Here is a 24684-nt window from a genome sequence, read left to right as displayed (position 1 = left end):
TTGCAATTGGAATTGGACTAAAGGGATTTAATAGGTCATTTCCATCTCTAGTTTCTATGAATAACCAACAGGCACTTTACAAAACAAAAGTCAGCTTTATTAAGCACAGTATTTATTGCACAATTACAGACTTGGAAGCAGGGAATTCAGACCTCGCTGTAGTTATCTTTAGACATATGGAGGATGCTAGTAGGCTCTTGCCTTTTACAGCTTAAATAAAAACTGCACAGCCAAGGCAGGCAATTGCTACTGGACTTTAAATTACTGAAGCTTGGGAATAAAAAGACTTCCTAGCAGGAAGGGTCACAGGCTGCAAAAACGACCCAGACGGCAATGACTAGAACTCTGTATGGCTTTGGTTTATATGACTTTTGCTGTGCAGCACACTCGTTACACATTGGACGACTACACAACACACACAGGACAAAGCTGTAGCACTGTGTAATACACTGAGAAGGTGCTAGCAGAAGCATCATGCCCACACACCTCCCCTTTCCTAAAACACCTTCTGCACGTATTCATGATCCAGATACACTTCAAGGTCATTGCATTGAAGAAATCTCAGGACTACATTCAGGCAGCTCGCTGATGAACGGCCACTGCCCTGAGAAAACTGCTCCCCATCTGTTGCTGGCAGGATCCAGTCTCCTCTCTCTCTGCTTGCATTATTGATGTCTGGCTTTGAAGCACAGAAAGAATAAAACAGCCCTTCTGTTTCTGAATGGGAGAGAGAATTCGAAGTAATGGTTTAAATGGTTTCCCTGGACAAGTGCTACCTCCCCTTCAACACACCCACTGGACATAGGAACCGCTCAGTTCTACTTTTTAATCTTTCATGAGCAACAGATAGAGGATTAATCATATTAGTCCACCTGTTGAAGTCTCTAATGCATGTACTATGCCCGTCTTATCTAGTAATCCTTTATAAAACTGGAGCTGCATAATCGCAGCAGTAGAAGGTGTCCTTGGTGATCACAAAACGTGACTGACTTAACATGTGCTGCGCTCGGGAGGGGAGCTGAACCTGCTGACGTTCACCTTTGGGGAACGTTCGTCCATGCAATGTTCAACAGTAAGGCTTCTTAGCGCTCCTGGACTGCAGCGCAAGCCTTATCCACTCAGCTTATCTGCAGTTAATCTCATCTGTGCTCAAAAAGCAGGAAAGCCACTTCCCCGAGTACATGTTGCTGCTCCTGCTGGGTGGTGTGTGCCAGCAAGAGACCCGGTTACTGCTGACAACTTGTCACACGGACACATCCCCATATACTCCCCCCCCCCGAAATCACATTTGTCCAGGCCTTATGGTCAATGGCCTCCTGTCAATGCCTGGGTTTGCCAAGATGGTGAATGACAGCTGAACGGCCCCTGATCCGGCTCATGGAGTTGTCTTTTTCCCTGGTGGTTCTAACTTTCTAGCTTGTATGGTTCAGGATAGCAGGACTGTGTTTTACTTCCTTTCCATGTCAATTACGCAAACGCGGGGAGGTCCGTCCTCGTGTAGAACCAGTTATGGAGCACCCGTTGAAATTCATTAAGGACAATTTGTTAATCTAGACTGAAAGATCCATGCTTTGGGAAAATAAGATGCTTGCTGTATCCTGGCATGCCTCAAGTGCAAGCACAACCCAACAAACCTAGTGCATTCCCAGTGCCATGCTAGACATGCACTTTCCCTCCCCAATTCCTTGATACGGTTGTCATAGGAACTGGGATGCACTCACCATTAAAGATGTGGCGACCCCCATGCTGATTGGCTGATCACATTATCGAACAAACTCCAGTTTGTCCAGTGCCACAGTGTGGGCGGGTACCAAATTTCATGGGAACAAGAACCTCTGATCTGAAGGGGCTGTGGAGGACGAGGCAGTAAACAGAAGGAAAAAAATCCATGAAAGTTCCTCAGTTGGGCAAAAAAAAACAAACACCCCCAAAACCGTACATGTTTTAATATATGGAGTGGGCCAAGTGTTCAGTGGGTGTAAATCAGTGCATCTCTCTTGAAGCCAGAGGCTGAAGTCAGTGGATTTGGGGGAGTAACACCTGCTGAACACCAGGACCACTGCTTTAACCAAGACAGAAGTGACCCAGGACTTTAAGTGAGCAACTGGGCCATGGAGTCTATCCCCCAAAGTCTCAGGCAACCATGGACAAGATCCATAAGAAAGTTCATTTCAACCTGCCCCGCAATCACACACATTACAAGATGCCCACACTCCACCCACCAATGCTATTAGAAACTTAAGATCTTTGGTACAGAGACCAAAGGTCTGCAAATGTCTTGGCCCCCTGCAACAGCAAGGAACATGCTGCCTATAAGTTCATCACGGGGGCACAGAAGGGAATTGGTGAGTATTTATTCACCAAGGCGCCCCCGGGGGTTACGAGAAATAATGGCCACAAGCTAGCAGAGAGCAGATTTAGACTGGACATTAGGAAGAACTTCTTCCCAGTTCGAGTGGCCAAGGTTTGGAACGGGCTCCCGAGGGAGGTGGTGCTCTCCCCTACCCTGGGGGTCTTCAAGAGGAGGTTAGATAGGCAACTAGCTGGGGCCATCTAGACCCAGCACTCTTTCCTGCCTGTGCAGGGGGTCGGACTCAATGATCTATTGAGGTCCCTTCCGACTGTAGCATCTATGAGTCTATGTTGGGTAAAATATGCCCACGTAATCCTAGGAGCTGAGAGCCATCCCCCATGTACCCCAGAAGTAGGCGCATCACATCTCAAAAGATCCTTGTGACATTTTGGGGGAAAAGGGAAGTCCTTCCTGCCCTGCAGTCTGGTGGGAACCTGCTGTAGCCGGTGGAAGGCACCATGTCAAAGATCCTGGAGACTGATACCCTATAATACATCAGCCCATTGCAAGCTCTGCCATGTCAGCTGGCCAAGCTGGTGCTCAGGGCACCCCAAGGGCAAAAAAAGGATTTGACTGGCCACCACTCTCCATCCAGTCTTCATGAGTTTCCATCTCTCTTATTCCTCCCTTCCCACCCCTAGTGCAACCTGCTGCAGCTATCACATGTTTCTAGCAAGCCCGGTCCCACGTGTAGGAATAGGGCTTTGGAGATAAACGGGACTCGGAAGTCACAGCTAGCGGCGCAGATACCTACTGGGATTTGACTGCCTTTTTATGAAGCACTGATTCAGAGCAGAAGCCCGTCTTCGCTTTCTCATGCCCAACACAGGCTGGGCTGCAGTCCCAAGAAGTTCTATTAAAAGGGCCCTGATTTTCTGGCAGGATCAAGCTACTGTCTATTGGCAGGAACCCGTTAACCAAGAAATCTTGCGTCTTCCTCTCTGTCCCCACTGTGCTTTGGTCCAGCTGAGCGGGAGAGTTCTGACAAGCCAACATGGGGATGAGAGGCAGCAACGTGTTCTTGTCTTGGTTGACAGCCTCCAAGTTGGCGACTATGGGGCTGTCGGGTCGGGATGCTTCCACCACTTGTATGAGGGGGACGTTGTTGTCAGCCTCTGCATGGCAGTGCATGTGGAGTTTCTTCATGTGGTGTACGACAGCTGCAGCATTGAAGGCTTGCTGAGAAAAGAGAGAGGAAAGAAAACACAGCCATGACCATCTCCTGCTCTGAGCTGCCTGGAAGCTACAGCATGAGCGGGTTTTGCATCCTCCGGGAACGATGATTTGCTGCAAGAATAGGGCTGACAGGGCTGTGTTGGCTAGCACCGATTAGTTTATGCCCTACAAAAGATGAGCCACTGACTGCATCCTGCTTCCTAGACAAGGCAACTGCGGGGACATGACATGGCTACGGCTGGCTAGCCAGAGCTGAACAGCTCTGAATCCACATTTTGAACCGAGCAGTAAAAGTCCCATAGAGGCAGTTCTTGTCCCACCAGCAGCCAGTTTAGCTGTTAGTGCCATGGGCACTACAAACCATCCTTTCCCCTACCTGTCTAGACTTTAACGTCTCACTATATATATCATAGACCATGCTGGGGACTGTCACACTAGAGAACCTTTGGTGCAACTGCAGTAAAAATAATATCAGTTGCAAAAGATCCCTGTCTGATTTCTGGAGAAAAATGGTCCATATTCTTGGGTGCTTACTCACAGAGCTGAAGGTTTGCTCATCGCTAGATGACAGCAATTGGCATTTGCTTTGGAAGTGGTTCTAGGCTCCCAGCAGCAAACAACTTACCTTCCATTTGCTCTTTGCAAAGTTTTTCTGAATCTGAGCGCTGACAGATGGGTATATGTCACGGTGAAGGGCTGTATTTCCATTAATCCTGCAGACGGGGAAAGAAGAAACCGGCTTGTAGGCAGATGGCATTTGTGAGGCATTCTACATTCTGGAGGCAGCTAACTGCTTTGTACATTCAATCAGCAATAATTAAACCCAAAGGAAAAACAGCAACAAAACATAATACAAACACACACTTCAAAGTCTGGAAAATATCAGAGCGGGATTTCTTTCCCCTTATTTTGAAGGCAAACAGTATACAAGTTGCATCTTTAATTAAGCATCATTTTGTTTCTTTTGTGACGACAGAAACAGGGTGTTCTCCAAGGCAGACAGCAAGGTAAACAGCAGGGACGAACTAGACCCCAGCATGCTAGCAAGGTGGCACGAAATGCCAAGGCTGGTAAATAAAAGCTGCAGAGCTACACAGGTCCCCATTGCAGGGCCCACATCGCTCTTACCAGGGGTGCCTCAGGGCTTCTTCACAGTTAAACCTCTTGTTTGGATCCTTCTCCAGTAAATGACTGATGAAATGCTTGGCTGTTTGAGGGAAAGGCAGAGAGAGAGAAAGAGGTCTCAGCACTTTCTAGGAAATAACCCTCACGCTGACATGGCAAACGCTGGGAAGAAAACGTCCTGTTCCACAACATGTAACTCTGGTGTTTAGCACCATGCTAGAACAACACAGGAATGGGGATGTGCTGTCAGTGATGAGAATAAATGACAAGGAATTATGGAGCTCTTAACCGGAGACAGGCCAGGCTTTGTCCCAAATTTATGGGAACTGCTGGGCTCCATCACTGCTGAGACCATCTCATCCAGGCTCTGAGAGCTGCTGCAGAGCCAAGTGAAAGACACCCTGCAGCGGGCAGAGATGGAAACACCTGCTCCCCTCCTCTCCCTACCCCAGCAATTTCTTCTCTAACCTCCATTGGCCTAAGCCTTGAAGCAAGGGGGGTTTATTTATATCCCTTCCCCAAATCCTGTGCTTGCAAATCCTTTTGATTCTAGTAGTATGTTCGCTATCCATGTAAATATCCTCTTATCCATGGAAACATGCAGTCCTTTTATGTAGGACCCTGCAAAGCCCATGGCCTCAGTAGCACCCTGTGGCAGTGAGCTGCACAGGCCGGCTGTGCTCAGGGGTGAGAAGCATCATTCACATTTGTTAACAAGCATTTTCTAGCCTCTGTTTGAATGTGGCTATCGGGAGGCAACTCAACATCGTATCAATGCAGAAAAAAGTACGTGAAAGGGAAAGAAAATTCAGGGCTGTTTGCTGCTACAGCATGGAGGAATGCAAGAGCCAAGGGGGCTGCATTGCGGGCAAGAGATCTGAGAGCTATTGTAGCAGCTCTGCCAATGCAGCCTTTTTTCAGCTATCCTAGTGCAAAGAGCCTTTCAGAGCTCTGCCAACATAACTCACTGCTGACTTACAGCCTTCCCTGGCAGTTCAGTTGCTCCGTTGGGGTAATTCAATTCATATTCAGTTCACACCCTTTGCTACTTCTCTCCTAAGCCTTCCCTGAGCAAAGCTTGTCCTGGTTACCTGAGAGAGTGGGGACAGGGCGATGCTGTGAGAACAGGCAGAGCAGCAATCAACTCGCTGAGACTCTCCACTTCCTCTCCCTTTTGGCCCATTCAAAGCAAGCAGACCCTGTACTGCAGATGGCACATTTATGAGAGGAGAGAGTTACCTGACTCGGAGATGTCATCCCAAAAGGGAGATTCAAATTCAAAGTAGCCTTCCTTAATCTTTTCAAACAGTTTGGATTCTGTCTCTTCATAGAAAGGAGGGTATCCACACAGCCTGGAGCAGAGCAGAAAAAGGAAGGGTCAATTCCCTCCAACCTCTCCACACATACACTAGCCTGCATTTATGGGGACAGGGGAGGATGCTGCCCATATCCATCCTGTGCAGCTCGGCGAACGTGTGACAATGCACAAACAAGTTAAAAAGCTTCATAGGAAAACAAAGCCACAGCTGGCATGCAGCTGAGTGGTATGCTAATGAGAGAGCAGGTGAATCGAAGAAGCCGAGAGGGGAGGCTGAATGATTTTTTAATGCTCCTCGAGGAATAGTGCACAGGATGTGATAAAGAAACATGAATGGGACTCCAAGCTGATGCACTGATTCCCCGCTGCTCGGCACCTGGTGCGATCACTTGAGCCTGTGCAGAGGTGTGAGTGAGTTGGGGACACTCATTATATCCCTCTTTGTACAGATACACGTGGGGAAAAGTGGAAGCCCCCATGGTCTATTGGAAAAGCAAGGATCCTGTTAGCTTTATACTCACAAGATGTAGGTAATGACGCCTATAGACCAGCAGTCTACAGCTTTGCTGTACGGTTTCTGGGCCAGGACCTCTGGAGCTGCAGGAAATAAAAAGCGACTCAGAATTATAGGCAAGATAAAGCATTCGAAGAATGCAAATGATCTGATGGAGGGAAAAAAAAATCAGTCTCCCATAGGCTTGGTCTCATCAAACTTTTATCCAGGAGGGAGAGTGAGTACCATGTATATGGCCACATTGAGTCAGTGCATGCCTGCCTGCTGGACTGCAAGGATCAGAAAGACAAGCTGACTGAATCAGATTTTAAGGTGAGAAAAAAGCATTATGATGATCTAGTCACCTGGTTTCCTGCATAACCCAGGCCAGGGACCCTCATCCTGTGATTCATGCATTGTTTCTACTGCCCAGAAAGATGTCCTGGCCCAATTCATACACGGCAAGTAATGCAGAATCCACTGCAGAAGTCTTGCTGACCTGTCGCCATGTGTGAAAACCACGTGTAGAGAGATACCAAAATGTATTGCTTATAGGCCAGATTATCAAGTCTTTACTTTGCTATTTGCATGCTGTTTTCTTTGCCTCCTTCTAAAAAGAGCATAGGGTTTTCCTCCTGTTGTCATTGAGAGCCACCCCCAAGCCTTTCCTCACCAACATATCCTGGAGTCCCACAAGCCGTGGACATGACGCCGTTCTGCTCCATTTTAGACAAGCCAAAGTCAGTGATCATGATCTTGGAGTTCTCTTCGGGAGTCAGGTAAAGCAGGTTTTCTGGCTGTGTGCGCAAAGAGGTCCGAATTTAAAATACTGTACCGACAATAATTAAGCGTGACAATTATGTTCTACAAGTGACTGGGTCATTTTTAGGTTCATGCACAAAACTAGTGAAAAGTTGGCTGGTACTGAGCCAAAACGAATCCCTGTGCCCCCCTCACCTGGGCCGTTGCCTGCTACGCTGACCAGTTACAAACCCCATTCACCTTCTAGGGTAGAGGAAGCTCAAGACACCTGGGTTTATTTCAGAACTGCCATAGACTCCCGGTGGGACTCCTGGCCCATCATTTTATCTCCCCTGTAATGCAGTCCCCTTCTGTAAGAGGTGCAGGGAGGGATGGTAATATCTCCCTGCCGCACAGGAGTGTTAGGGGGATGTCAGCACACATCTAGGCCCTGGGGTGGTTGGGGCAGAACCCATCTTACTTTGTATGGTAAGTCCATCCCAATGAGGCCCTCATCCTCTCTGGGACCCTGGGATCCTACCACAATAAGGGTTTTATTTTAAAACTGACCTATATGTTGGACTCTCCAGTCCAAAGTGGTTCTATATTTTGGTGTTACTGTGGTAGCCTGGATTTGGGGGAGCCAGACCTTTAGTTCTCTCCTCAAGAAGTGAAATGCTAAATGGCTAAAGAACGTGGGCCAGAAAAGACGCTGTGCATGCACCCTGTTAGATATGTATACCATTTTATACATCGCTGGCTCTGTAGATGTATATGAATAAACACAAAACTGTGTTTTCACCCACTCAAGACCTGCCCAACAAGTGCACCCAATAAAAGAGCCCCTGGAGTGAGTTAGCAGGTAAATGTAGTTCCCTTGCTCTTCCAAGAAGTTCTCTAAAGTCTGGGCAGTGACCATGGAGGCTTTACCCCTAGGTTGTCCCTCTGTTTGTCCCACTGGCTTGGAAGTCAAAGTACAGCAATGACTCGAAGAAAATGAGGAGTCACGTTAGCCTACCTTGAGCATAATACAGAAAAATGTGCTGCTGTGACCTGCTACTGCACAAGCTAACGCAGCTGCCACCTCAGTTAAATGGTAGAGGCATGTGGTCTTGGTGCTAGAAGTGGAGGGTCTGGCCTCAAGGCTGACCCAGGGGGTAGGACTAGCATTATCAACCTGAGCTTCGGAGTGTTGTAGGGTTTTGTTATGTGTCCTAGAGAGCTCCATGGGGCAGTTACTTCCACTGACCCACAAAATCTATAGGAAGCACCATATATAAATACCTTTAAGTCTCGGTGAACTATTCCATTTTCATGGAGATACTTCACTGCATCCAAGACCTGCCTGATCACAACACTCGCATCTTTCTCAGTAAAAACACCTCGTTCCAAGATTCGGTCAAATAACTCCCCACCGGACACCCTGTAAGAGAGAGACAGCACCCCTGGTTACAGAGCACAGAGTCCAAACTGAAAGCAGTAGCTTGTCTTCATGTCTGAATCAGTGAATTTTCCTCCATTTCCCTGCTTTGATCATACTCATCAACCTGGAGACCATGTCTGTGTCCACTCCCACTGGCAAAGACCCATCCCCTTCTACAGCTTTGCAAGTTTTGGCTTGCCCCATATAGCAGGGCAGTTTTGACACAGAGAACTGCTGCTTACAATGAAGCCAACACATTTGAATGGCAAAGCTTGGTAAATCCAAATGGCCACAGTGCTCTAATGCTCTTCATGAAACCCTGAAGGCTCAGATGAGTTTCCCTTATGACTTTCAACCTTGTGTCTGGAGTGGTCTTCAGGCTCCACTGCACAGCCTGATTTGCTCTGGGTCAATCTGTGTGAGAACACCTTTATAAGTGAACACTTAATTCAGCTGCCTCATCCGGGATGCTCTCAGCTGTTTTCTCCAGCTAGCTTGTCTATTTTCCCTTTTGTGGGCTCAGTGCACAGCATAGCTTTAATGAAAAATATGCGTATTTCTGCACCATTAACTGCAACAAATTAGTTTGCACAGGTGGATCCTACGCTCTCTCATTTTAATGGCATAATAAAAAGCAGCCATGCCTGGGCCCAAGGGGGAAGTGTCCATGGTAATTTTAAACCTCCTTGCTCTCATTTGGTTTATGAGGAACACTGGGAAGTGGGTACATTTGGCTATTTCAGACGTACAGGAATGAATCCCTCTGTGGGTGCTGAAATGGGCACATTTCCCCAGGGGACCGGGATGAAGGGAATCCTCTGATACTCACAGCTGCATGACCAGGTAGAAGTGAGTTGCGCTCTCATAAATGTCTTCCAGAGTCACAATATTTTCATGCTTTATTCTGCAACCAGCAAAGAGAAAACACAGGTCTATGGAAGTCTGGGGCCTGGTACTCCTTTTGCTTTGCACCAGTTTTGCTCTGGGCAAAATCCCATCAACTCCCACTTCATGCCCATTTGCTCATGGCTCTTCTCCCATGCCTTGAACACTGCATCATATTAACACTAGCACAAACCAGAAAAGGAGCATTTTGCATGCAGTCACATGTGCCGCCAGTCAGTAAAGGACCAACCCCCATCGCTTTTCATTCTGTGCATTGCTTAGCTTATTAAAAGTGAACACCTGATCTCACTTCACACCTGACAGCATTTGGTTTTAGTCCGTGTTATTCTCCTTTTCTCATGTTGTCCTCTTATGTTTGGGTGGTGAAGAGCAGGGGAATGTGGAAAGAAACTTTACAAATATCTTTGATTTTAAATACATTTAAGTATAAGCTAGTTTTTTCTTCTCTTCCTTTCACCTCATTCTTCTTTTTGTAATGTGATGCAGATCTGTGCAGCAGCAATAGCTAATGGCCCCTAGCAGGAAAACTCATGATTTTGTCTCTAGAAGAGTCCCTCTTGGGTTTGCTGTATTTGCATTTAAAAAATAAAATACAAAACACCAAGCACTCACTTTCTCAGCACTGCTATTTCATTCTCCAAGCTGCAGTCCCTAATGAGAGGAGACTTCTTGATGCACTTCAGAGCAAACAGCTTGCCAGTAGCCTTCTGTTTTACTAAGAAAACTTCTGAAAAGGCACCTCTGTGGAGACAAAACCCAAACGTGTTTCAATAGACAACAGAGCTGTCAGCAAATGCATAGCAAGAAGCTGAAGTAAAAGGCAAAGACAATATGCAAATATGCAATAGCACAAACCGTTTGTAAATATGGCTCTGAATTTCTTGCACCCCAAAAGGAGGGTATGGCCTGACAGAATCCTGCTTGGACCCAATAGACAGAGAGCTCGTTTGCTAACTTCATTTAGAGAATAGGAAAATCCCCAGCCTTTGCACCCATTTTGTAACAAGAGAAAGCCTTTAATAGGGAAAGGGTTAAATTCACAGCTTTTCTCTTCAACAATAGCTGAAAAGGACCCCCAGCAGCGAGACTAAATATAGAGCCATACCGCCACTCAGGATGACAACACACCAGTAAAGACAACCACGCAGCTACCCGTGCACATGTCAGGCCATGAGATATCTTCAGCGGTGTCAATCAGATTTAGAGCCCACCTCAGGGGAAGCAGATGCCACATGCAGTCGACAGCACGTGCATCCAGCGAGCAGGATCTCAATGGGGAAGGATTCAAAGTGATGGCACACGGCTGCAATTCTCAGAGCCCGTACTCCTTTACCGTGCAGGACCCTCCCATCTAAATCCTAACGTGAGCCCAGCTGGAAGAGCGTTTTGCTATAACTATAACGAGACAGGATCCAAAGCCCACTGTGATTACCGGTCCCCCATTTTCTTCTCCCAAGTGCAGAATCCAAAGTCTAACTCGAGTGCCTAATTACATGTGGTCTCCCCTGCACACCTCTGCCTTTTCAGTTATAGCTATTCTTTACTCTCCCAGCTCACCATAGCTGGGAGCACCCCATTGCAGAGGTGGCTGCATTTTCATGAGGTGTGAGATATTACTTGGCATGTTGTCTGGGGGCATGAAACAGTTCTGCAAAGCTTAAACATGAACTAATTGGGCACACCCAGCCTATTACATAAAGTTTGTTCCTGGCATTTGACCTCCCCTGCATAGGCTTTTTGCAAAACCTGCTTCGAACAGTACACTCCAACTCAGAATGTGACTGATGAGCATCCAGTACATCCCTTCCAGCAGCTCACTGCGATGAAGGGTGACTATTTATATCGGCCTCAGGGCTCACAATCCTGTTAGCGGTTTTACCGAGGCAGCTAAACTCGTGTTCCGAGATGGTGTCGCTGCCTGCCTTCCCCCGTTGGTCTCAAGTAATCCTCATCAAAGGAGCAGCAGATTAATTGGTGCCCTTTTTTGGCACCTTAATAGCACGCTAATTGGTGCTATTAATGGAGGGACTTGTCATTAAAGCTGCAAATCTTTATGGGAGCAAGAGAGGAGGAGAGGCAAGGAGAGCAGAGTGATTGGAGACCAAGCAAGAGCCGGGGGAGAGGGGAGCAGATGCTGTTCCCACCTCTCTGGCTTTCAGGAAGTCAGTCCTAGTCTCTCTGCACCTGCAGTGGGGCTGCAAAGAGGATGGAGCTGCACTGGTCTCAGTGGTGGCAGATGGAAGAACAAGGAGCAATGGGTTCAAGTTGCAGCAAGGGAAATTGAGGTTGGATATTAGGAAAAAATATTCCCACTGGGAGGGTGGTGAAGCACTGGGATAGGCTACCTAGAGAGGCTGTTGACTCTCTCTCCATCCTTGGAGGTTTTCAAGACCAGAGTAGACAAAGCCTTGGCTGGGATGAGATAGATGGGGCTGGTCCTGCTTTGAGCAGGAGAGTGGACTAGATGTGACCTCCTGAAGTCCCTTTCAACCATCATTTTCTATGATTCTCTGTTGATAGCTCAGTTGAGCACAGAGCTGTACCCGTCTGGTGCACAGCTGCTTGCTCTTGCGGTTATATTTGCTAGCCAGTGGCAGCTGCTCATGACACAGAAGAAAGAGTGGCAATTAAGTGGCCCTGGCACCACTTTCTGCTTCCTTCCTCCTGCAGATGAGCCTCCTTGAGCTGCCAAGGCAATGTGAGCTCCTGGGCATGACTGAGGATCAAATTTCATCTGAGACATGCTGGAAGAAGAAAACAAGGGGATTTGTATGCAGAGTGCCCGTTCCCAGAATATCTGAGGAACTTGCTAGAAATTCAGGGTGCAAACTTGGGGGGATTTATTCAAGCTGATTCACAGGATCTTTGCCAGCCATAATTTCTGAGAAACGTGCACTGAAAGGGCTTTTTTCTCAAAGAGCTGTTGAAGTTACGGGACTTGCTTTTGTGATGCGGTGACAGTCGTTGCAATGTTGTTGGCCCGAACTGCCAGGAAATGCTTGGTGGAAATCCCTTGCAGAAGGCAGCAGTTTGGAGGCAGAATACTTCCTGCTGCATGGGGCACTGTTAAGGCTGACAACAAGCATGTTTCCCAAGGGAGATAGTTCAGACTCAAGGTCAAGTCCAGCCTGGGCACCAGCAAGTGGAATTCCCTTTTGACTTCAACTGGAGCAGTGCCAAGGACGTATCTGTCCACCTTCTCCTCCTCTTAGTAAAACAAGAGTGAATAACGAGTCCTTCGTTCCACACACCATTAGCTCTAAAACATCCCAGTCCCCGGACATCTACTCATCACCACGCACCTCGAAAAGCATGGCTGGATTTGCAGGTACTCAGCCCTTGACATTTTTTCCAAGCCTGTTTCCCCATTCTAGCTCCGACTTGTCCTTTTCATCCACGTCCCGATAGACCAAGCGATCCCTCGTGCACAATGGCTGTCCACCCTTCCAGCCAAAAGGTTCACACGGAGAAGCCAATCCTGAGCACTGAATTAGCAATGGCTCTTTTTCGTCATGAGAGTTTGAGGGGGAAGAAATCACAAAAACAGCTAAGCTGTTGTTTGTCTTTTTCCTTCTTCTGGATCAACTCTGCCAGCTGCTTTCCCCCCAAAGACTGGTAAAATAGTGTGACTGATGTCTTTGGTTCTCCGTGGTGCTTGCCATCCCTGGAATTTCCTAGAGTACTGGTCGCTCAATTTGTTGTTTTTTTCCCCCCCGAGTCTCCTGTTTAATGTGACTAGCCAGGGAAGTAATTACTGCCGAAACACCCCTGCAGGCTGAGTGAATCCTAGTTTCCAATACCAAATTTTCCTTGTAACACACGAGTAGGAAATGAACAGCCTACAGATCAGATGTTAGAGCATCTGTTCTGTACATCATTCCTAAACAGTTTAAAATAATGATGTCCCCCATATTAAAAATTCATGAATCAGCAAGTTGGCTAAGAGAAAGCAAAGCTTTCTCCAGCCTCACCCTTTCAGAAGTTGAGCTGCTGAATAATCAAACTTCCCTCTTGAGCTGACCTTAGCCACATATGATTCAAAAAAGCAGCTTAAATCTGCAGACAATGCTTGCATGAGAGCTCAGCTGCAGCTTTTCCTCACAGGAAAGCTCAGAAAAACAATTCAGTTCCTCCTCCGTGGCCGTAAAAAAGTTTTGTCAGTTTTGAGCACATTAAAGAACGTGTCAGACTGTTCACTCGGAGAGAGAAAAGTGTATGTGTTGGAATAGGTCATTGGCATATATGTGCAACATGGTGGGAAGGGGAGGGGGAAGAAAAAGCAAAATGTTTAAGCCGCCAAGATAAAACTTGGATGCCAGCTGCTCTGGTTTGTGAAGGGGTGGAGCAAGGCATCCTTCTGACTTCTGGAAACTTTCCATTCACAATCCCCAATTCATCAGCTGTTCTTATCTTATCATGCACCTGTAGCATAACAATATCTATGGGTGCCAGTCAGAAGTCTGGGCCCTATTGCAGTAGGAATTTATTGAAGCCAGCTTATGTCACAGGGAACTGGCAGAATTGGTTACAGCAGGTGGCTAAAACCATCGTGCATGGTAGAAGTGGGGAGGGAAGAAGTGAAACAGCATCTCTGAGCCCATGGACAGTGAATCAGGTGTGCTGACCATCCAGATCCTCAGGGGAGCTAGGTACTGATCTGAGCTTTTCCCAAGAACTTGGGGATACTCCAATCCAAGTTCTTGACAGTCGGGGCACTCACAGTGGTTGGTGCTGGGCCAAGGACTGATTGATCTTGACTGCCGGGGGAATCTCTCCCACCAGCTTTACATACACACTTATTTCCCTCCTTCCAGACAGCAGTCGGGAGGGGAATAACGAAGACTGAGCACATGCTCTGGTTACCAGGCCTGCTTTGCATTCACCCCAGCTTCTCCTCTTCCTCCCTGCATCCCCGATTCGTATGGTGGCATCTGCTGGCTGGGACGCAAACCCCGTGGACGTCGTCTTTGTCTGGCTCGTTCTCCTCATTACGCGGGTGACAGAATGAGAGCGCCGCAGCTCAATTTGGTACCCACCAGGGTGCTCACAGGCTGTCAGTGACTGCAGATGTGTCACTTGGCCACCCATGATGACAGGCCGAGGCCTCAGGAGGTGTCACCTATTTGGAGAAGCAGAAGCTGGGAGGTAGAAGAACAGCTGCTGCTTCTTGTCCTAGCTCCAAAGCAGAAGTATGTGTCTTCTCCGTGGCTTTATACAGGGCCTGATGAGACACATAACTACTACATGTATGTGCTCCCATCAGGCTTTTTCCCCTCTCACCTAGCCTGCAGCACTGCAGGATGAGGGTGCTCAGAGTGGAGAGGGGAATCACGTAAGACTGAAGTGCATGAGTGAACAGGAGAGCTGGCCAGGCAAGATGACAGGCACAGGGGAGCTCCTGGAGTGCTGCAATGCAGGGCTAAGCTGGGGTGGGGGAGGAGGGATTCCTGCAGTGATCCATGGCAGGCGTGAGCCAGGGAACAGGACACAAGTGAAAAGCAGCCATCCAGACAGGCTGCGCAGAGCTCTGAGCTTGGGGATAAGGCAAAAGGACAGGGTAGTCATCAGGCCTTGCAAAGGAAGGGCCAGATATAGGCAGAAAGTATGTGTTTCTCCTCATTTGGTGCAGCTCCAAAGGCTCAGAGGCTAGTGGAGCTCAGACCCAGCCAATCTATTGGCTGCGCTGTCCCGGGTAAGGTGCCATGGTCGCAAGCCCCTCACCTGCACCCACTGCGCAGGCATATTTCAGGCCTGAGGAGCAGGAAGGTGTGTGCATTAAGTTTTTGGGCACTGTCAGAGTAACTGAAGCATCCACTGACCTGTCTGGATATTGAACCAGTTGCATAAGAGGTATCATTCCTGTATCCCAGATGGGGAAAATGAGACATGATCACTCAATGAAGAATCAGGGAAAGCAGCTGGGTTCCCAAGTCTAGACCCCACGGCACAGAGAAACAGGCCAAGTTAACCACACAGTATGTACAGAGACAGTAGAGGGACTAACATCTTGACCATTACTGCCATGGTATGAATACCTCTGAGCCACAGGTAACATGTCACTGAAGCAAGTGTCCTCCTCGCATCTGCACATCCAGCCCAGTGACAATGCCAGAAACAGACCCCAGAAGTCCCGTGTCCCAAACACCTCACTGCTCTAACCACTGCACAGCATCCTCTTCTCAGGGGCAGGGGTAGAACAGAGATGTCTTTTATGCAGCAGACTAACATTTCTGAAGGGCGCAGGTGCTCCAGTGAGAAGCCCCTCTGGGGAAGAGGTCGAGTCATACCACAGCAGCAAAGGACATCTCCCTGCAAGGCTCAGTGACATACTAGAGTTCCCAGACAAAAAACTCAGAGAAGCCACTCGGTGCCTGCCCGGATGGGGCTTTGCAAAGGCTCAGCAAAAGGCAGGAAGGATTTTCTCCAAATAATTTATAGAACAAGCTGAGTTCCAGCTGTCTCCAAGGATCAGAGCACCCAGGGCCCTGGCATGCCCTGAGAACAGCTCTTCTAAATAGAGCAGAGCTGGGATCTAATACTGGTGCAGCTTAGACAGATTTTGTCAGAGAAGATTTAGGCTATGTGGTGCTTAAAATCAGAAGCCTTGGCCACACCAGGCCTCCTACCACTGCTGCAGCTCTGCCAGCTTTTACAGAGGGGCCTTTTTTCCCTCCACAAGGGTCCTTGTGCAGAAGCAGCCATTCGGTGCCACAGTGGCACTGCCACTGCCTCAGGGGTGTTTTTTTTCCCTTCCTGCCTTCAATATTTGCCCATGTGGTTTCCAGCTCAGTGGAAATGCTCTTTTCAGTCCAGGCCTTCACTGTCGGGCAGCTGCCTTGTGTGTATTTTGCACGCGCCCACCGACAGTCTGCACTCAAATCTGCTTGCCGTGCAGAGCTGAGTGCGTGCCTCCAGGAATGTCTGTGGTTTTCTGTCTGAAGACACAGGGCCCTGCTATCAAAGTAATTTTAAACTAGCCTCAGTGTCTGCATGAGTGCATGGGATGGCCATCGACTCCTACCCTTTGCAGGTGGAAATAGAGAAGCTCCATGTTGGAAAGGAGTTGCTGGCCTCATGACAGCTGCATGCATGAGTGGATGCAGGGCTGGGAGCACATGTATGGCCAGACGTGCAGCATAGGCAATAATCCCCTATTAATATAATCAAATCCCCAGCACATCTGTAGCAGACGTTCTCAGAGTAGTTAAAAGCTTTTTGCAAGCAAACCATTACTGGAACGAGCATGAAAGCAGTGTGAATGTATTCCTACAAATCCTTTTTCCTCCACTATCATATACACTTACCTATGCTGTGAGGGTACAACTACCCTATATGCTCCAGGGAAGCAGCCAAAGAACTTAAGGGACTTATTTAATATCAAACCAAGATTTTCCAGGGTGGGGAACGTAGGGCTTTCCCACCCTGTCCCCCAAGTTTTGCTGGCTCTTATATGATCAAACGACTATACTGCGGCCACATAGTAGCGGTCAAAAGACAGGGAAAGGTGATGGGAAATGGAAAGATAGTGAAGCTTGGCAAAAGGGAGAAGGGACCTATTTGAAAAGTAGCTCCACTGAGAACAGTAATATAAATAAAATGATAAATACTTGGATGGACTTCTACTATCACCTTTTTATTATGTAAAAGTGCTATTCCCACTAGATCGGCTGACTTTTCTCTGTCGTGAACTATTTTCTTACTCACTCTCTTAAGTGTGCATCTCTTTCTTGCTTAAATAGTATCCCTGTTTCCCCTTGTTAGCCCCTTATTTCCAATGGGGGCCCTGGCCAGAAAGCCCCTATGCTACTTGATGTACTTACGATCCCAGTGCCTCCATGAAGATGAACGTTTTCCGGATGTTGCTCGTCTGCTTCTTCCAGGAACGGCTGTCATCCTCTTCCATGCGGCCCATCTTCTCCAGAGTTGATGCAGGGAACTCTGCCAAGAAGAGGGAAGAGAGCTGGTCGGTTGAGTCAGGTACTCAGAGTCCAGAGCAGGAGGATGATGAGGCCACACATCAATAACCCCTCATGAATATGTGCATGCTCAGATTCTCCCTTGGAGACCCAGGCTTTTGCTGTGGATCTTTCACAGGCAAGAAGCAGGGAGATGGAATTTCACACCCACACAATAAACTGCTGATGCAGGTATAACATGAAAGATTTTGACTCACAAAACGACTGCGGATGCTAGATTTTGAAATGCAACATGTCCTCCTCCACAAGAAAAATGGTCTTTTGGAGAAAATGGCTCACAATAATAACCCTTCTTGAAAACTACCAGGACGCTCAACTCACTGCCACCCCCAGAACCGATACTGAGTCACGCTGGACCTTCTGTATCAAATATTATCAGAATGCAAATGTGCACTGCGGTTAATATTAGAAAGGCTGGATAAAAATCAAGTGCCCAGATGGTGACACTGCCATGTGGGGATATTCATTAAGTGACATGCTGGCAATTATAAATGTTTATACTTTGCTTTATATATAGTGATAAAAGCTGTGATTAGACTGCTGGGTGGCTGCTAATGTTAACCTACTAAGGCACCCTTGACTTAATGGATTAAAAATTAGGTACAGCTGAAGATTCAGGCAGCTTACAACTTGAGCTGCTTAGTTGCTTGAACATTAAAATAGGTCAAAAGAGCTAAGGTTGCCTCAAAGGAAGTTCACATCAGGCATTTTGCTGGTTTAGCTAGTACATTACTTCTCTCTCTCTCTCTCTGACCTTATCATGCATGTGGAAACTGGATAGCTGTTGCTTAGGACTGTGATTATTCTTATAGCCTCACAGTGCTGGCTACAGGGGAGACTGTGATGTCCCAAGGAGAAATAGGGTTGTTTTTTCTCAGAGTTGGTTTGAATTTGGTGCTGATGAAAGGTGTTGCATTGACTGCATTTAGTCACAGCACAAAGGCAGGATGGAAAACAGCTGTCGCTCCTATTCCACACAGGCAGCACAGCAAACACGCTGTACTTGGCACAGTATCTACTCATAGCGGTCCCTCTGGGAGTTTTTTGGTGTTCACTGGTGGATCAATAGCTCCTTTGAAACCCACTGCCACCATAACCCCCTGACCCTACTCCACTCCACTGCTGCCCCCCATGCAGCTCAGTCCTCATCTGCTGCATCAGCTGCTGCCTGCATGGACCCATGCAAAGTGAAAGACCTAACTTTGATCCCCACGGAGGTCTATAAACTTCTGCTCTGCTGTCGGTCTGTAAACTTCAAGTAGGCAGCACCTTCTCCTGGCCAGAACATGAACAGGGATGATCCTGCATTGAGCACAGGGCTGGACTAGACAACTTTGTGAGGTCCCTTCCAGCCCTACTTTCTTATGAACCAGCAACTCTTGCGCTCTAAAGCCAGCTCTGCCATGAGCTTTCTGGATGGCCTGCCAGCACTGTGTCTAGCATGTGTAGACTTGGGTCTATAATCTTTGAGGTGTGCCCAGACATTTTGCTGGGAGCTGTGGGTGCTCTGGTCATCCAAAAGATCAGGCCATTGATTCAAGTGCTTAACCTTATCACCCATGGCTGAAGACGCTGGACTTCACCTCTCTGACTCTATTTCTCCAGTTCACTTGGCTGGGGCTCAGAAGACCTAGGCTCCACGACTTGGACAAGTCCCTTTCCTTCTTGTCCTTAAATTCATTAGGGCAGAGGCTGTACAGCACTGTTGCAAGACAAATAACACCACCACTTATGAAAGGCCATATTAACACTAAATCTGAGCACTCTTAATAGGAAATCTAACAATGCAGAGCTGGAATATATATTGAAAGGTGAACCCCGCTCTCCCTCTCAGAAGCTCTTGACTTAGCTGAGAAGAGGTATTTGGAAACAATATTAGTTTTAGACCCTGGAGGAGGCTTTTCTCGCCTGGATATAAGGAAAATTCTTCATTTAAATAGAATGGGATTGGATGCTGATAACACTGTTTTGGACACTCAACATCTTGCTTCTTGGGAGCAATTATACCATCCTAGAAAAGCCCTTAAGACACGGCTGAGTCGCTGGGAGACAAAAAGCAAATTTTGTGTGGAAAACAAAGTGCTTAGAAGAGGCAGAAAGCACTGGAGCTGAAACAAAGCTGAAAGCCTATGTCTTACAACACACAGAGTTGATTTTTAATTCTCACGGTGCCTAATTTGTCACCTTTATGATCATGGTTGTATTATTTTGGGATCCCCAGCATAGCATCCCAAAGGTTAATTCTACTTCGTTGAAAGAGGAATTGACTCAGCTGCAAAAAATAAAAAGTCAGCTTTGGTCTACAAGGTCTTTAAAGGCCAAGTCAGAATTGACCTTTAGCTACTTTCTGGATTCTGATGTGCCTGTGACCGCTGGAAATGCAAGCCTTGATGGAAAGGTGCTCCAGTTGGCTGTTTACTAAGAACTTCCTATCAAAGCTAATCAAAGTCACAGAAATGGTGAAAACCATCCTCTGCCTGGATTGCGTCTGAAAGCAAGTTTTCCTTCCAGACCATTCCCTCCACCCTAACACTTTCATTCTCCGCAAACTCGTGAGCTCAACTCACGCGCAAGAATCGGTTGTCAAGCACAGACACTCAGGTGTTGGCTGAAAGTGAGTTTTGTATCCAAAGGCAACATTTCAGATGCCAGAATAAATTCCAAGGAATAGATATAAGTGATACAATGATCTCTTTCCAGCCAGTTCACACATGCCCACAATTCACAGCACGCACAAATTTGCTCTGAACTATTTGGTATGGAACTGGAATGAAACCCCTTTTCCACAACAGGTCAGATACTTGCTGGCCAGCAGCAATTCAAGCTTCCTTGCCATCATGCCTTCCAGTATGGTCAGATCCATCCTGGAGCAACCTACCTCTAAGGGCAAGGCGATTCTGTCTCCAGTCCTATCCAGTCAATGTGCTGCAAATGTGTCAGCTGGCTCCAGCTATAAAGAAGATCTTTTGAGATGTTGCCACCTATCCGTAAGGGGAGTAGACTGACAGCTACTAATTCCTTTGCGCACAGGCCACTGACCAGCTAGCGTATGAGAAGCATCTATGCAAACTGGTCTTACCCAGCACGCTTTATCCTACGACATGGAGAAACCAGCCAGGTCACATGGCAGCGGGTAAGAGCTAAGCAGAGCTGGATGGACCAAGCCATCAAAAGCAACAGCCCAGGAACAGCAATTCAAGTTTTTCCTCCATTTAGTTGTTGAAAAATGTGGGAGATGGCACCAGGATGGGAGAAAGAACCATGCAACACAGAAGGGGCCCTCCCTGCAGGCCCCAGCAGCATGCGACAGACAGCAAGAGAGACAACCCCCCAAGCAAGAAACAGAAGCCAGACAAAGGATGATGGTGATCTTCACAAGAGCCCGGGGGCTCCCCGTGATTCCCAGCCATAGTCTCATTCCTACCTACCAAGAACCGCAGAAGGTATGGCATGGGAAGGCACCTCTGCCATGTCTGATCTCTCTGTGCTCATACACTGCCCGCTCCACTTAACAGTCTCTCTGTTAACAGATCAAGTCAACAGCTGTGTGAACTGTGCTCGCCACATTGCTTTGCTCCGTTAGAACACAAGTACAGTAGGGTCGGGTATTTCTGAACGCAGATGAAACCTTACAGTAGTTTGACGCTGGCTTACGTGTCCACGGACAGCCGTTCTTCCTGTAAATGGATACAGCTTTCCAATACCAGGCATTCATGCATTTATTTATTGGTTCATAGTGCAGCTTCCCTTGCTGCCCCCTACTTCCATGTGGGGCACGTAGTCACTGGGATCAAAGATCTGGGTTTAGTTCCCTCTTTCCTATGGACTATCTCTGCCCCTAAGCAAATCCCTTCGCCTCTCAGTCCCCTGCTTTACAAAAACAGGGACGGGGATAAGTAGCGACAGACATGGGGTTATTGCGAGGGTCGAAGACTTGAAGTGCCTATGTATAGGGGCATATAAGAACCGCAGTGATAAGCAGCTGCCTGCCTTCCTCTTCCCGGCACAGAATGCTTTTCAGACACCTTTCTGCATTTCCTTATCCCCTACCACTGGCCCATTTATCCACCTGTTGCTGTTTGCTGGAAGTCTAGAGAACAGTGTGCTTGGGACAGGGCTTGCCTTTGTTTTAATGGCTTATTCAGAGCTTGGCACTGTGGTGACCTTTCCTTTATGAGGTCTTCTACCTCCCCCAACCCCAATGACTGGGTCTAATGATTCCAGTATGTTTTGCAGGGAAGCAGAATTTCATAGTAGAGGTCAGATCAGTCGATTTGGGGCTCAGACGGGCATATTTGCCCAACAGTCTTTCCTGAGTGTCTTCTCTCCATATCCTTATGCATGCTTGACTGAAAAAGCAGACCTCATTTGTCCATTGTGTCTTGACATGCAATTAGCATGTGTTTCACATGTAGCTCTTCCAGGTACCTCGCTGGACTGCCCAGGACTCAGCTAGTGCTTGAAACCCACAGACTTAGAGAACCCTACAAGGCAGGAGGAGGAAAGACCAAGCATGTTTGTCTTAATCAGGCTCCTCTGCCTCTTTTTATTTACTGTGTCTTGGTTTTGCCTAATAAAATGGATCTGCTCCCCACTCAATGCTTGGCTATTGAAAAAAATGCAAAGGATTTTCATTTGTTTAGCCCCCTCCACAACAGTGAAGGAAGCGGCATGCAGGACTGTATCACTTGGATCACTTATGCTACTTCAGACTGACAAGCATCTGTCCTTTAAGTGGCAAGTAGTTTCAATATTCACATCTAACCTTAGGGATTTATCAGAGACTAGATCAATAAACGTGACTGCCGCTTTGTTCTGTCAGATCTGGGCAACGACACATCGCTGCTTAGAATTTAATGAGTATCATTATGACCTTTGTTCAGCTTTCATATCCCCCAGTAGCAGATCCATCTGCAGACAGGCATTTCTGCTTCTGAATGGATACACTGCATTGGCAAAATTGCTCTACGGTGCGATTAATGATCTTGCCAAGTTACATGAGGAGGGTATGACAAAAGCTTTTTTATGGCTTTGTCTTTAAGACTAGCAAGAAGTTCTTTAAAAAAAAAATAAAAGGAAGGAGGGAATACAGTGTTAAAAGACTGATGCTGCAGAATGCAACAAAGCAAGCACTCTGCTTGTGAATGGAGAAACTAATGCAGACTTTGATGTGTTTTAGGGGCCAGCAGAAGAAAGGGAAGCAGTTAAAACCAAACACACATGAAAGCCCTGTGTATTCACCCAGCTACTGTGCCGATACGGAAGCAGTGCATTCACCTGGAGTCAGGGATGAACTCATGCAGAATTACATTTTTTCCAGGTAAACATTTTAATATCCATTTAAAATACTTTGAAGAGTAAAAAACTCACATACTATAAGAAATACATCACATGGGATCGCTATGCCGTACTCATCAAGGGGTCTCTGCAAAGCGGTACTCTAGTATTTTGCTGCTATAAACATAGGAGTAAGGGTAATTTCAAACTCGACTAGCCAGACCCCAGCTTGCATTGAACAGCCAAGAAAAACATCTGGTTATTAAGGAAATACATTTAGCTTACCCAAGGAACCGCAAATGGAGCAGCAACTGTTCTCTGACTCTCCTGTTCAGCTCCTACAGGTCTGTGGGGATTAGAGACGGGTTTGGTGCTAACCATCAATGGAGATTAAAGGGGAGGAATGCAGGAGATTTCTTACATGAGATGGTAACTAGGCAGCACTTAAAGGGGAGTAAATCGACACTGGAATATGCTTCTCGTGGGTGTGAGTATCTCTTCCACGCTCGCTCCCTCCTGCTTGTGCTGTCAGTGCCAGCAACGGTACCTGGCATCTTTCCTCTGAGGACCCCAGAGCAAACAGCAGACACAAGTTTATTAAAACCTCCCCTCCTTCTGTGCACCGGGGATTCAAACGGATCGGCTGTGGTAGCAGCAGTGCCTTTCTCAAGGAAAACATGAAGTAGCAAAGCTTTTCTGTCTCAAATGCAAAGTAATTTGGTTTTCCCAAACACTTGTCCGGGGAAATGTAGCCCCACCTACTTCTCCTTCCATGTGGAAAGGTTGGAGGGACAGGCAACGTAACGCAATGGCTAGGGACTGAGATTCAGGAGACCTGGCTTTTCCCGACTCACCAGCGAACCTTAGGCAAGTCCTCTGTCCCTCTGAGGCACACTTGTGAGTTTGGGGTAGCCACCTTGGCCCCCTAATAGAGCCCTCTGATACGAATGGGCAGAAAGGGCTTTAAGCTGGAGCCAGCTATTATCAATGAGAGCTCTGCACCCCTGGAGAAGCCCTCCAGTATATTTTAATCTTGAATAGTGAATAGAAAAACAGGGCACATTCGCTGTTGTTTAAATGTTTCAGCTAGTTTAGACTATTTGGGGAAGATAGTGAAACACACGTACGGCTGGCATCCCAACTGATCTGTGCCCTAATTTCAGGGACTGGGACTGCTTGGACAAACAGGTTATGGACCAGGGCATAGTTCTGGCCCCGTCTCAGGAATAAATCAACTCTAAGGCAGGCTAGTCACATTATTTTCCTTTGTTTAGTACTAATCACTTCAGTCCATGACAAACTTAAAGGCTTCCATTAAACACCCTCCTTTTCTCCCATAATTATTTGTTAGCCCAGGATGGGAGTGGTTCCCCTGAGGACTGTGACCCCATTGTGCAAAGCACTGCAAAGACCCATGCTAAGGAGGAGTCCCGGGCTCAGAGCCTTCCCTTTTCTTCTTACCAGGTTCATGCTGCTGTGATGCTTTTCCTGCCCCTCCCCGTCGTGACCACCATGCTTGTCTCTCATGCACACTTGCAATATCGCTATTCGTCAGTCACACTATTCTGCCCTTGTATAATTTACCCTACTGCTACTCCGACTGAGCCAGGACCCCAGCAGAGGTCAAGATGGTCTCAGCTCTCTTCCACCTTTATTTGAACTGGTGCTGAGACGCACAGAGTCAAGTGGAAAACCTCTGCCCTCCCCACTCTCATATGGGTCTAGATTTCAGACAAGTTGGCAACTCCAGAAAACCACCTGAACCCCACCCTTGCTCAGCTGGTAAATTCAGTACCCTGAAGGCCTGGAAGGTGAATGCAGTTGAGTTAAATCCCAAGCAGCAGCCTGGCTATCCCAGGTTAGAGCTGCGGTGGCTGTTCTACACCAAGACGTACA

General features: G+C 47.4%; 1 protein-coding gene across 2 annotated transcripts; it reads right to left on the bottom strand.

Annotated features, from left to right (window-relative positions):
* Positions 1 to 75: 75 nt before the first annotated feature.
* Positions 76 to 23449, bottom strand: CAMK1G (calcium/calmodulin dependent protein kinase IG). 2 transcript variants are annotated; one of them, XM_019499873.2, is made up of 14 exons: positions 23074 to 23449; positions 20940 to 21031; positions 17356 to 17473; positions 10148 to 10276; positions 9459 to 9533; positions 8491 to 8629; positions 7139 to 7262; positions 6494 to 6569; positions 5894 to 6006; positions 4658 to 4736; positions 4155 to 4242; positions 3108 to 3532; positions 1722 to 1849; positions 76 to 717 (listed from the first exon to the last, which is right to left on the bottom strand). In XM_019499873.2, exons 2-13 carry the CDS (start codon positions 21001 to 21003, stop codon positions 1759 to 1761), a joined length of 1521 nt encoding a protein of 506 aa, XP_019355418.1. In that variant the 5' UTR covers positions 21004 to 21031; positions 23074 to 23449; the 3' UTR covers positions 76 to 717; positions 1722 to 1758. The 2 variants fall into 2 exon arrangements, with proteins under 2 accessions (XP_019355418.1, XP_006273687.2); XM_006273625.4 differs by lacking the exon at positions 20940 to 21031 and having other exon boundaries at positions 23074 to 23447.
* Between the last annotated feature and the right edge of the window lie 1235 nt (positions 23450 to 24684).

Source organism: Alligator mississippiensis, chromosome 14 (genome assembly GCF_030867095.1).
Source record: "Alligator mississippiensis isolate rAllMis1 chromosome 14, rAllMis1, whole genome shotgun sequence".
NCBI lineage: Eukaryota > Metazoa > Chordata > Crocodylia > Alligatoridae > Alligator > Alligator mississippiensis.
The sequence above is the reverse complement of the archived record's forward strand: the minus strand, read 5'-3'. Positions and strand labels throughout refer to the sequence as shown.